The 14,012-nt window shown below is 43.9% G+C and overlaps 1 protein-coding gene across 1 annotated transcript in view; it reads left to right on the top strand.

The window, feature by feature from the left end:
* unc80 (unc-80 homolog (C. elegans)) overlaps nucleotides 1-14,012 on the top strand; it is a 535,199-nt gene that overhangs the window by 297,221 nt on the left and 223,966 nt on the right. The window contains exons 32-33 of the mRNA XM_078551715.1: nucleotides 8,568-8,749; nucleotides 10,863-10,994. Coding sequence (XP_078407841.1) covers nucleotides 8,568-8,749; nucleotides 10,863-10,994 — 314 coding nt within the window. The remainder of the gene's footprint in view (nucleotides 1-8,567; nucleotides 8,750-10,862; nucleotides 10,995-14,012) is intronic.

Here is a 14,012-nt window from a genome sequence, read left to right as displayed (position 1 = left end):
TCCCGATCACAGCTGGTCCAGTTATCTATGTATATGTCCATCAGCATTTTCCTGCACGCCACCTGATCATGATCCTCACCTGTCTCTGCAACAGAACTTGTCTGCAACCTCACCCTCCACAGAGCTGGTGAATGAATCATCCTTTTTTACTAGCCTGGCTGTAGCCCACTTGTGCCTAGATGACTCACTACGTACTGACCACAAGCCTATCCTAGCCTCCAAAGCATACGTGGTGTCATTATCTGAGCTAGTGGTTGTGTTTCAGATCAAGTGGCGAGGCCCCTTCACCATTGCTCTGAGGCTGCTCTCTCTCTCTCCCCTTGGCCTCTGAGGCAACAGTAATTGTGTGTTTGAAAGCTGGAAATCAGAAGAGGAATGTTGATATGATGGAAGGGCTGTAGGGTGTAAAGCAAGAGGTTCATGGTCACACCATCAGCAGCTTGCACTTCATGCCAGAATGGGTATACTCTGACTTTAGAAGAGCATAAGGTAGGAATACTGTCATCCTCAATGTTCTCACCAATTTCAAATGCCACAGACTCTGTCACAGCAGCTTCATGATGCGGACAACCATCTCCTGGGTATGGCTCAGAAGACACAGGCATCCTTGTCCAATTATGATCCTGCTCTGCTCGCTCCTATTTTGTGCCACCTTGTCCTGCAAGAGAGAGTGCAGAATGTCAATGATGGTGTTGCACTGTGTGTGGCTGATGTCCCTGCCACAGTTGAATAGCTGGAGGTGTGAGGCTGGCAGCACTGGGAACTGTGTGACGGTGAGGAAGAATATCTGAATGTTAGATCTGAGTCCTGAGTGCCAGGGACTGATGCTGGGTGAGTGTTGGGGTTGTGGTGGGTAGGAAATGTCAATGGATTCGCCTTGACCACCTGCTTGAGGTCATTAGACTTATGCCACTTCTGCCAGGTCTTAAGGCCCAGACATAAACATGTGACTTCCCTGGCAACCCGTTCCTGCTCCTGCTCCCTTCTGAAGGTGATCCTTGAGAGCCTCCTTGTAGACATGGGACCTTAACATCTTTCCTTGGTCTCCTTATTTAAGGAAGGATGTAAATGTGTCGGAGGTGGTTCAGAGGAGGTTTGCTAGATCGAAACCTGGAATGAGCGGGTTGCCTTGTGGGGAATGGTTAGACCGACTGGGCTTGTTTCCATAGGAGTTTAGAAGAGTGAGAGGTGGCTTGATTGAAGTATACAAGATGCTGAACGGTGTTGACAAGGTGGATGTGGAAAGGATTTTTCCTCTTTAGATGAGTCCAGAACTAGGGGGCACTGTTTTAAAATTAAAGATCGCCCTTTTAGGACAGAGATGAGGAGAATTGTTTTCTCTGGTGGTTGTCCTTCTTTGAAACTCTCTGCTTCAGAAGGCAGTGGAGGCAGTGTCATTGAATATTTTTAAGGCGGAGCTATATTCTTGTTAGACAAGGGAATCAAAGATTATCGGGGGTAGATGGGAATGTGGAAATCAAAACACAAGAAGATCAGCCATGATCTTAATGAATGGTGGAAAAGGCTCGAGGGGCCAAATGGCCTACTGTTCCTAATTTGCATGGTTCGTATGTTTCCTCCTACCCACATCCACCACTAATGCCTCCACTGCCCATTCTGTCACCCGGCAACTCTCTCTTTATCTTGGCATTCATTTTGCCATCATTTAACTTGCAGCACCGTTCTTAAGTGCAGCTTCCCCTTAGAGAGACAGCCTGCTTTTTTTATTCATTCACAGGATGTGAATATCACTGACAACGCCAGCATTTATTTTCTATTGCTAATGGCACTTGAGGAGCTAGTGGTGACCTGCCTTCTTGAATTGTTGCAGTCTTTGGGTGCACACACAGTGCTGTTCGGGAGGGTGTTCCAGGATTTTGATCCAGCGACAGTGAAGGAACAGGAATTATTTCCAAGCCAGGATGGTGTGTGACTTGGAGGGAGCTTTCAGATGGTAATCTTCCCATGTGCCTTTTGCCCATCTTTTCTAGGCAGTAGAGGTCGTGGGTTTTGAAGGTGCCATTGAAGGAGCCTTGGCAAGTTGCTGCAGTGCATCTTGTAGATGTACCCAGTGGTGCCACTGTGCGTCAGTGGTGGAGAGAGTGAATGTTTAAAGTTGTAAGTGGGTTGCCGATCAAGCAGGCTGTTTTGTCTTGGATGTTGTCAAGCTTCTTGAATGTTGTTAGACCTGCACTCACCCAGGCAAGCGGAGAGTATTCCATCATACTCTTGACTTGTCCCTTGCAGATGGTGAACAGGCTTTGGAGAGTCAGATGGTGAGTTATTTGCTGCAGAATTCCAAGCCTTTGCTCTACTCCTCGAACCACAATATTTATGTGACTGACCCAGTTAAGTTTCTGGTCAATGGTAACCCCCAAGATGCTGGTGGTGGGCAATTCAGTGATGGTAAGGCCATTGAATGTTAAGGCGAGCTGGTTAGATTCTCTCTTGTTGGAGATGGTCATTGACAGGCACTTTTGTGGTGCAAATGTTTTAGCAACCCAATCCTGAATGGTCAGGTCTTGCTGCATGTAGGCACAAAACTATTTCATTTTCTAAGGAGTTGCAAATGGAACTGAACACTGTGCAATGATCAGTGAACATCACCACTTCTGTCCTTATGATGGAGGGAAGGTTTTTATTGAAGCTGCTGGAGATGGCTTGGCTTCAGACACTGCCCTGAGGAACTCATGCAACGATGCCCTGGGCCTGAGATGAGTGGCCTCCACCAACCATAACCATCTTCTCTTGTGCTAGGTATCACTCCAACCAATGGTGAGTTTTCTCCCCAATTCCCATTGACTTCAATTTTACTAGGGTGTCTTGATGCCACACTCAGTCAAATGCTGCCTTGATGTCAAGGGCAGTCACTCTCACCTCACCTTTGGAATTTAGCTCTTTTGTCCACGTTTGGACCAAGGCTGCAATATTGACTGGTACCACATGGTCCTTTTAGAAGAGCAGACTGTCTGCATCATGTAGTCTCTGAACTATGCTACTCAGACCCCTGTTGATTGCAGAGGCAGCTGACATTGTTAAGAAGAAGACAGCAGCGTGGGACCTGCCGGGCTCAACATTATGCATACGAAATGGATACACCAAATTTACATGCTTCCTTGATCAGAGTGCAGAGAGTAGACCAGTCTACTATGCCTCTAGGTCACTAACAGAAACAGAACAATGATATGCCATCATAGAAAAAGAAGCATTGGCAGCAGCTTGGGCATGCGAAAAATTTTCAGATTGTCATGGGATTGCATTTCAAAATCAAAACAGACCATAAGCCACTAGTCACCCTTTTGAACATGAAAGAAATTGTGAAGATGCTGCCCAGAATCCAGCAGTTCAGACTAAGAATGATGAGATATGACTCTATCACAGAGTATGTGCAAGGGAAGTATCAAACAATGGCAGACACACTGCCACGAATAGTATCAGAAGGACCCAAACAAGAGGATTTGCACTTCATCAAGGAGGTTGAAGCATATCATCCTTAATCACTCAGCACTTACCAGCTACTGTAAAAAAAAATCTGCAGGAAATAAAACAAGCCCAGCAACAAGATGAAAAATGTCTCGAAGACCAAGAATTTCCTCTGGAAGGATAGCCGACCTACATCCCCACTAATCTGATACTATGGCAGTACTTTAAACAGCGCAAACACCTCGCTGTCATTAACGGATTTTTAGTCTTCAACGGAAGATTAGTCATACCGAGAGCACTTTGACTTGATGTTCCTCAAAGACTTCAACAAAGTCATCTAGGAATAGCAAAATGTCGTACGAGAGCACAGCAATCAGTCTGATGGCCAGGCATTACTCGATCTGTAGAAGAAATGATTTCTAACTGTCTTACGTGTGTTGTAAACTGCCAAGAATAAAAAGAACCCACTGTCACTGGTTCAAAAGCCTGGAACTCCCTCCCTAACATCACTGTGGGTGTACCTATACCAAAGGGACTGCAGCAGATCAAGAAGGCAGCTCACCACCACCCTCTCAAGGGCAGTTAGGGATGGGCAATAAATGCTGGCCCAGCCAGCAACACCTACATCCCTTGAATGATTTTTTAAAAATTGCCTTCTACTTTTCCATCAACGCCGTGGGAGCACCTGGTAATGGGTTTATTTGAATTTAAAGAGAATATCTTCCTTTTTGTCAATGATTGTTACTCACACAGTGGATTGAAGTGAACAAATCGCATAGTATCACAGCAGAAGCTGTCACCCAGCCCCTCGAGAATTTAGGCAACACATGGCATCCCAGACATTGTAATGTATGACAATGGGAGAATTATTCCACAATTTTGAAAACGAAAATGGCTTCATTCATGTAACCAGTTCACCTCGCTATCCTCAAGAGAATGGACAAGCTGAGAGAGGGGTACAAACAGTCAAACATTTATTGAAGAAAAGCAAAGATCTTAATCTGAGTTGTCGAACCTCACTACTACAAACAGTTTCTCACCATCAGAGTTAGTAATGGGTAGGAGATTGAGAGCACAGCTTCCATCTCTAGAACAAAAACTCAAACCCAATATCAACATGAATGGCCATGAGAGGATAAAACAGCGTGGATTAATCAGGGATAGCATGGATTTGTTAAGGGAAGGTCATGTTTGACAAATTTGATCACATGTTTTGAAGAGGTAACCAGGAGTGTTGATGAGGGTAACGCATTTGATGTGGTCTACATGGACTTTAGCAAGGCTTTTGATAAGGTCCCTCATGGCAGACTGGTCAAGAAAGTAAGTGTCCATGGGATCCAAGGCAAAGTGGCATGTTGGATCCAAAATTAGCTGAGAGGCAGGAAACAGAGGGTGATAATGGAGGGATGTTTCTGTGATTGGAAGTCTGTTTCCAGTGGGGTTCCACAAGGCTCGCTGCTGGAGCTCTTGCTGTTTGTGGTGTACATAAATGATTTGGACTTAAATGTAGATGATCAAGAAGTTCGTGAATGAAATGAAAGTTGGTAGGGTGGAAAATAGGAAGATAGCCATAAACTGCAGGAGGATATTAATGGACTGGTCAGGTGGGCAGAGCAGTGGCGAATGGAATTCACCCAGGATAAGTGTGAGGTAATGCACTTGGGGAGGGCTAACAAGGCAGGGGATTACATTATGAAGGGTAGGATCCTGGAAAGTACTGGAGATCAGAGGGACCTTTGTGTGCATATCCACAGATCCCTGAGGGTAGCAGGGCAAGTAGATAAGATGGTTAAGAAGGATACTTGTATTTCACGCCTCAGCTAATAAAAACAAGAGCAGGGAAGTTATGCAGGAACTGTATAAAACACTGGTTAGGCCATAACTGGAGTATTGTGTGCAGTTCTGCTTACCACATTTTGGGAAGGATGTAATTGCATTGGAGAGGATGCAGAGGAGATTTACCAGATGCTGCCTGGGCTGGAGAGTCTGAGCTATGAGGAAAGGCTGGGGTTGTTTTCCTAGGAGCAGCAAAGGTTGAGACGGGACCTGATAGAGGTGTATAAGATTATGTGGGGCATAGGTAGGGTGGATAGGAAGGCACTTTTTCCATTAGTAGAGAGGTCAATAACTAGGGGCCATAGATGTAATGTAAGAGGTAGAAGGCTAAGAGGGGAGTTGAGGAGATATTTTTTGATCCAGAGGGTGGTGGGAGTCTGGAACTCACTGCCTGAAAGGGCGGTTGAGTCAGAAACTCTCGTAACATTTAAGAAGTATTTAGGTGTTCACTTGTGTTGCCATAGCCTCCAGGGCTATGGGTCAAGCACTGGAAAATGGGATTAGTGTTGTCAGATCTTTGTTGACTGGCATGGACACGATGGGCCGAATGGCCTCCTTTTGTGCTGTAAACGTCTATGAGAATGTTACTTGCCATTTGTCAGTCCAAGCTATCCCGTCTAGCACAATGATAGTGCGACACAACACAATGGAGGGTATGCTCAATGTGAAGGCGAGACTTCATCTCCACAAGGACTGTGCGGTGGCGACTCCTACTGATACTGTCATGGACAGATGTATCTGTGGCAGGCAGGTTGGTGAGGATGAGGTCAAGTATGTTTTTCCCTCTTGTTGGTTCCCTCACCAACTGCCGCAGACCCAGTCTAGCAGCTATGTCCTTTAGGACTCGGCCAGCTCAGTCAGTAGTGGTGCTACCGAACCACTTTCGGTGATGGACATTGAAGTCCCCCACCCAGAGTACATTCTGCGCCCTTACCACCCTCAGTGCTTCCTCCCAAGTGGTGTTCAACTGATTTGTCAGCTGAGGGAGGGCGTTAGGTGGTAATCAGCAGGAGGTTTCCTTGCCCATGTTTGGTCTGATGCCATGAGACTTCATGGGGTCTGGAGTCGATGTTGGGGACACCCAGGGCAACCCAACTGTATACCACTGTGTCGCCACCTCTGCTGGGTCTGTCCTGCCGGTGGGACAGGACATACCCAGGGTTGGTGATGGTGGTGTCTGGGACATTATCTGTAAGGTATGATTCCATGAGGATGACTATGTCAGGCTGTTTCTTGACTAGTTTGTGAGACAGCTCTCCCAATTTTGGCACTAGCCCCCAGATGTTAGTAGGGAGGACTTTGCAGGGTCGATAGGGCTGAAATTGCCGTTGTCGTTTCCGGTGCCTAGGTCGATGCTGGGTAGTCTATTCGGTTTCATTCCTTTTTTGTGACTTTGTAGCGGTTTGTTGCAACTGAGTGGCTCGCTAGGCCATTTCAGAGGGCATTTAAGAATCAACAACATTGCTGTGGGTCTAGAGTCACGTGTAAGCCAGACTATCTGCCGTGGCGGGATCCGAACCCTGGTCCCCAGAGCATTACCCTGGGTCTCTGGATTACTAGTCCAGCGACAATACCACTACGCCATCGGAATGGAAATGGTATAGCATAGATTCACTAGGGATGGAATTTTAAGTTTATGTCCCCCTGGGAGCAGGCTGACAGGTGGGGGAAGGTGTAAAATCAGGTGCCATGGGGGTGGCGTCTTGTCTGTAGCCTACACATCTTTACCAGTATTTTATCAGCAATGGGGGTGAGACATTGGCCGGCCCGGTCACCTTTGGGCCAAAGGAGGCCTTTAAGTGACCAATTAAATTCCATTTGAGGGCCTCCGTTCATCGCTGTTATTTTACCACCACTGGGGGTTGATGCCAGAGATGCATAGTCCTCATGGTCTTCAAGGTTTTGAAAGATTAGCAAATAGGGAAAAGACAATAGGAGTAGCAAAAGGTTCCAATGATCAGAAAGAAAAGTAATATTGGAAAAATACTTTTTACACAAAGGATGGTTAGAATTTGGAATTGGAGCAAAACCCTTAAATTCTTTTAAAAAGAATTAAATAAGTGATGGGATGAGAGGACTATTAAATAGTAAGGAAACTGTGATAACCTGAGATGATTTGTGTGGAAAAGAACAGAATTAATGAGTTGAATGGCATGATTTTTGCTTCTGTAAAGGCACCAGGTGCTTCTAAAAGGGAAGGAAAGTCACAGTGTTGTTTTGTGCACCATCTAGTGGATGGTTTAGAGTCCTAATAAAAAGACATCCATTTCCGCTCCAGTTGATGCACAACACTCTTTAAGAAAAGTAAAAATGCAAATGCAACATTTCTTGATGGCTGGATACAATGAGTGAATGTTACTGAAACGTGCCTTATTGATAAAGTTTACAAAAAACATACAAAACTTAAATATCATTACTGCACCATTTTTCTTAACTTGAATTCAAAACTGGACATATTAAAATTGACATGAGATTTTTAATTGAGAGCCTAGTTTGACCAACAGTTATGTAATTCAGTACTCAATCGTATTCAATTTTACCTGTGGTCTGCATCGGCATAAAGCTATTTTTTTCATCTGAACAAGCTCTTGTGAATTTATTTACTTCTTTTGACTATGTTTAAGTAATTATTTGGAGAGGGCTAGATGGCTAGCGTGTGGTTCAGAATAATTCCTGTTCCGGCTGAGGTAGACTAGGGATCTGCCTCCTCATCCTACCTCTGAAAGCGGAAGGCAATGGCAAACTGCCACTGATAAAACAGCTAAGGAAAAATGACTCAGGGTGAAGCATCAGCAGACAATGAGCCAAGGACCTGCACACATGGAATGGAATGGAAGTAATTATTTATAAGTATTATAAGGTGTCAGCATTTGATTATTTTTACCTCTGAGTCAGAAATTTGTGTTCATGTCTTACTCCGGAAACATGGGCACGTAATATGGGCTGATATTTCAATGCAGTACTAAGGGAGTGTTGTGCTGTGAGAAGTTATGTCTTTCAGATGAGACGTTAAACTAAGTCCCTGTCTGCCCCTTAAATTGCACATAAAAGATCCCAAGGCATTATTTTGAAAAGCAGGGAAATTCTCCCTGGTATCCTGGCCAATGTTTACCCCACAGATGATCTAGTAATTTATCTCATTAATCATTGTGGGATCTTGCTATGCACAAATTGGCTGCCGTGTTCTGTTCTTTACAACAGTAATTGCCTTTCAAAAAGTATTTCATTATTTGCAAAGCACTTTGGTCTGTGCTGAGATCGTGAAAAGAGATGTATAAATGTAAAATATTTCTTCTTTTTTCTGACAGCGGCCATGTTTCTATTATGTGCAGTTAAAGTTCCTGATGCTGTGTCAGATATGGTAATGTCTGAATTTCAACATCCCGAGGCAGTACAACGTATCAATGCTATTGTGAAATTTAACACACTCTGGAGATTCAGGTACCAGGTCTGGCCACGTATGGAAGAAGGCGCCCAACAGATTTTTAAGGTAGGCTTTAAAGGATTAAATCTAACTTCTCCTTTGACTCCACTCACTTTCTCCATTGCAATGGGAACCCATGTGGTTCCTAACTATGCCTGCCTTCTCATGGGATATATGGAGCATTTTGTGTTCCAGTCCTACTTAAGACCCTCTCCCACCTCTTTTTCTGGTACATTGATGGCTATATCAGTGCCCTTTCCTGCTTTTGCCCCAAATTTCACCAATTTTGCTTCCAACTTTCATCCTTCCTTTGCCATCACACACTCCACCTCAAACTCTCCCTTCCCTTCCTTAACTTCTTCACCTCCATTTCTGGGAATAGGCTGTTGACCGTTATTTCCTGTAAACCCATCGATTCCCACAGTTACCTTGACCATATTTCTTCACACCCCACTTCCTGTAAGGACTCTATTCCTTTCTCCCAGTTTCTCCATCTCTATTGCCCCCTTATATATCAATAAGAAGAAGAAGAAGAAGAACTGCAACAAAAACAGGGACATTACCAGTGTGGAGGAGTTTCAGGAGGATGTGCAGGAGTGGATGGTCAGTGATCTTGGGTCTGCAAAGACAGAAAAAACCTGTTCCATATTGACACTGGAGGTGAAATGAAAGATCTGCCCCATAATAAAAGAAAACTGAAGCCACTGTGAATTGACTTCATTCTACAACACGTCTTCCTTTTTCCTGAACCAAGGATTCCCTTCCACTGTGGTTGACAGGGCCTTCGAGTATGTCTGTTGCATTTCCCACAGTTTTGCTCTCAACCTTTTCCCTCCCTCCTAAAAGCATGATGAGGTTCCCCTTGTCCTTAGCTTCCAACCCAGCATCCTCTGCATTCAATGGGTCATCCTCTGCCATTTCCCCTCCCTTTTCCTTCAGCATTCCAAAGGGACTGGAACGGTCAGTGATACCCTAGTCCACTCCTCAATTATCCCCTACAATGTCCTCCCCTTCCAACGGTATTTTCGTGTGCAAGAGCAGGAGAAGAAACATGTGCCCATTTACCTCATCCCTTTTTGCCATCCATGGCCCCAAACACTCCTTCCAGGTGAAACAGAATTACCTGGAAAAACTCAGCAGGTCTGGCAGCATCGGTGGAGAAGAAATCAGTTAACGCTTCGAGTCCTCACGACCCTTCGCCGAAGGGTCGTGAGGACTCGAAACGTTAACTGATTTCTTCTCGACCGATGCTGCCAGACCTGCTGAGTTTTTCCAGGTAATTCTGTTTTTGTTTTGGATTTCCAGCATCCGCAGTAGCTTTTAGCTTTTTGTTTTTACTCCTTCCAGGTGAATCAGCAAATTACTTATACTTCTTTTAACTTAGGTACTGTTTTTACTACTCATGATGAGGTCTCCTCGACACTGGGGAGACCAAACACAAATTGACTGATTACTTTGCACAATGCCTCTTTTCAGTCTGCTAGCTTGACTCTGAGCTTCCGGTCACTTGTCAGTTTAATTCTCTGCCCCACTGCCATGCCAAACTCTCAGTCCTCAGTCTACTACCCACTGCCTAATTTTATTTTAATTCATTCATGGGATGTGCGCGTCATTGGCTAGGGCAGCATTTATTGCCCACCCCTAATTGCCCTTGAGAAAGTGGTAATGAGCTACCTTCTTGAACTGCAGAGTCCATGTGGTGGTGAGGCTCAATGGAAGCTGAAAGAGTAGCACCTCATCTTTTGATTAGGCTCTTTGCAACCTCCAGGCTCAACAGTGAATTCAATAATTTCAGATCATATCCATTGCTCCCATTTTTTTGGACAGCAGCTGTTGGTATGATTCTGTTGTTGCTGTTTACACTTCCTCTAGACCCATCTTTTGTTTCTTGTCCCATTACCATTCCCTTTTGCCTTGCATCCATTCCTTTATCTATCGTCTTTCATGATTTCCAAGGACATAGGTACTTGTATTTCAAAAAAGCATTGGAAAAGTGGTCATAATTATTTGAATATTCGTACTTCTAGATATTTGATCAATGTCTGTGCATACTTCAATGCGTTGGATGTAATGTGTAATGAATTTGTAGAGAGACAGTTATTTTGTCTCTTTCATAAATATACAGATTAAAATTTTTACTCTCTTTTATTTTACCAATGATTACTTGCTTTTTTTTAAGATACCACCTCCAAGTATAAACTTCACCTTACCTTCTCCAATTTTGGGCATGCCATCCATTCCGATGTTTGATCCCCCTTGGGTTCCCCAGAGCACTGGGCGTGTACAGGATCCAATCAGTGAAGATCAGTCTGTAAGTGTTAGCTAAGCTAAACTCTGGTAAACTATGTTTTTTTAAAAATAAATTCTTCGCTTTATTTTTTGTTACTACTTTCCGGTCAATGCTCTGAAGCAGTAAAGTCAGCCCATTGTATGAAGCAATAAATAGTAAAAATCATTGTATATGTTTGAAAACTTTTCTTAAGAGGAATGGGTGGGTTATCAGCTGTTCGTTGCTAAGTATCTTGTATCATGTGCAGGAAGAGGGATAACTTTGAGTTTGTGCTCCTAGTGTGAAGTCTTGCTCATTGAGAGTGCATATCAGAATTTCTGGCATGCTCTGCCTACAATTTTCCAACTTAAAATGATTTTATTTTGATTTACCTTCCATATTGCGAGAATGAAGTAATCATTAGAATTAGAAGATAGAAACAAAGGGCAGAGTTTTGTCGTCAGTGAGCAGGGGGCGGGGCCCACTTGCCAAAGCGTAAAGTGACGCGGGATGACATCTGGCGGAACCCCCAACGTCATCCCGCCCCATTTAAATTTTCAGGAAGGCGGGGAGGCAGCAAAATCAGCTGTGCGCCCGCCAACCTATCAATGGCCAATTGAGGTCATTGACAGGATCATGTAACCAATTAAAGGTCCTGTCCATCCAACCTTAAGGTTGGCGGGCAGGCCAGGAGCCCCGGCAGCAAATAGAGAAAATATGAAACCTCATCCACCGGTGGGATGAGATTTCATGCAGTGTTTTCAAATTTTAATAAAGTTATTCTGTAAACTATGAACATGCCCCAACTCATGTGACATTGTCACATGAGGGGACATGTAAGGGCTTTTTCTATTCTCAATTTTTAATATTTTTAAAAGTGGAAGCGATCTCCCTGAGGCTGCTTCAGGGAGATCTGCGCTCTTTCGTGCGCATGTGCGAAAGAGCGCACTCTCACTTTTAGGGAATCCGCCCCCGCCTGCACAGGAAGCACATAGTGCTTCCCACCGGACATCACGCTGGGCAGGCCTTAATTGGCCCGCCCACGTACAATGGTGGTGTGGCCCGCTTCGCTGGCAGGGATCGGCTCCCCGCCCGCCGGAGATTGGGTCGGGCCCGCCCGCCCGACAAGCAGAAAATTCAGGCCAAAATGTTTGGGAGTCAAGTATTTTTATGCAGAAATAGAAGTAAATGGTTTTAAAATTTGAATAAAAGCAAAATACTGCGGATGCTGGAAATCTGAAACAAAAACAAAAATAAAAATAGCTGGAAAAACTCAGCAGGTCTGACAGCATCTGTGGAGAGGAAGACAGGGTTAACGTTTCGAGTCCGTATGACTCTTCATCAGAACTAAAGGAAAAATAGAAATGAGGTGAAATATAAGCTGTTTGAGGGGTGGGACAGGTTGAGCTGGATAGAAGGCCAGTGATAGGTGGAGGCAAAGAAGAGATTGCCAAAGATGTCATAGACAAAAGGACAAAGGGGTGTTGACGGTGGTGATATTAGCTATAGGATGTGCTAATGGTGACATTAAGAGTAGAAAGCAGGACAAGCAAGTGACAGATGGCCCTAGTAGGGGTGGGGTAGGGGGAAGGGATCGAAATAGGCTTCCCTTCCCCCTACCCCACCCCTACTAGGGCCATCTGTCACTTGCTCGTCCTGCTTTCTACCCTTAATGTCACCATTAGCACATCCTTTAGCTAATATCACCACCGTCAACACCCCTTTGTCCTTTTGTCTATGACATCTTTGGCAATCTCTTCTTTGCCTCCACCTATCACTGGTCCTCTATCCAGCTCCACCTGTCCCACCCCTCAAACAGCTTATATTTCACCTCATTTCTATTTTTCCTTTAGTTCTGATGAAGAGCCAAACAGACTCGAAAAGTTAACTCTGTCTTCCTCTCCACAGATGCTGTCAGACCTGCTGAGTTTTTCCAGCTATTTTTATTTTTACTTTTTGTTTTTGTCTTAAATTTGTAGTGATTGAAATATTGATATAGGACAGAAAAATGGTAAGTCACTAAATTTACTAAGATATATGTGCACACAGGAGAGCTTCTAATTATAAATGTTGCTCCTATGAACAATGTACTGTCTGAGAAATAATTGAGTTGGATAAAGAACCACAGAATTGTATAAATAGTGTGCAATCGGGCACAATGACTTGGATTTTCACTCTTTTACCAAGACATGCCACAAAGAAGCAATAGGCTTTCCTTTAAGAATACCTCACTTTCTGTGTTAATTGAGAAGAGCCTGAGGAGCAGGATAGAAGGATTCTGCCCCCCAACCACAGGTGCCCTCATGTTTGCCTGTATAGACCAGGGTGGTTCTATCTCTAGTTAAGAACAAACAACACTTGTCAAGATTATATTCACTTGTGTTGCTAAAAGTGAGTTATGCAGCGAAAGACTATTCTATATCCCAAACATAAACTCTTTACCATAGCACATCATCTTTCTAGATAGTTGGAGCTGACATGAATAAAGGCGTTAAGATATACATGCAAACATTACTCCTTTGCTTAAAAACTGTGACTGTTCCTATTATAAACAAAAAGCACAGTAGTACAAAGTTGACAAGTTATATATCATTTTCTGATCATGCTGATCCAGCTGGAAAGAGTCCCTATGGAACATGCTCCTTATTTAAATCTATATTTGAAAGCACGCTGACAGGGAAAAGATGGGGGTGTGAAGACCATTGTGGTATCTTGTGCACACAACAGTCAAGTTGTAGATAGCATGATATATGGTGAGGGTAAGGTAGGTGGAAATAGGAAACATGCTTTTTACTGTGAATTGTTATATTACCAGGCATTATTGAACCTTGCTACCCTGATGAACTGTTTTTGGCATTAAGATGCCATGTAGGGATTATGAGGGGTGACACTTTCTTTCACTATGATTGAGCCATTCCTTTGACAGGACTCAATTGCTCTCTCACAAACATTTGATTCCTCTTTTCAATTCTCAGGGATAATAACACCTGGATGAATCAATCCAATCAATCTATTTTCCTGCAGCATTTTCAAACATGCTTCTTTGCACCACTGTTACTT

The sequence above is a fragment of the Cetorhinus maximus genome, chromosome 11 (assembly GCF_964194155.1).
Source record: "Cetorhinus maximus chromosome 11, sCetMax3.hap1.1, whole genome shotgun sequence".
NCBI lineage: Eukaryota > Metazoa > Chordata > Chondrichthyes > Lamniformes > Cetorhinidae > Cetorhinus > Cetorhinus maximus.
This window is presented reverse-complemented; position numbering and strand designations above follow the sequence as displayed.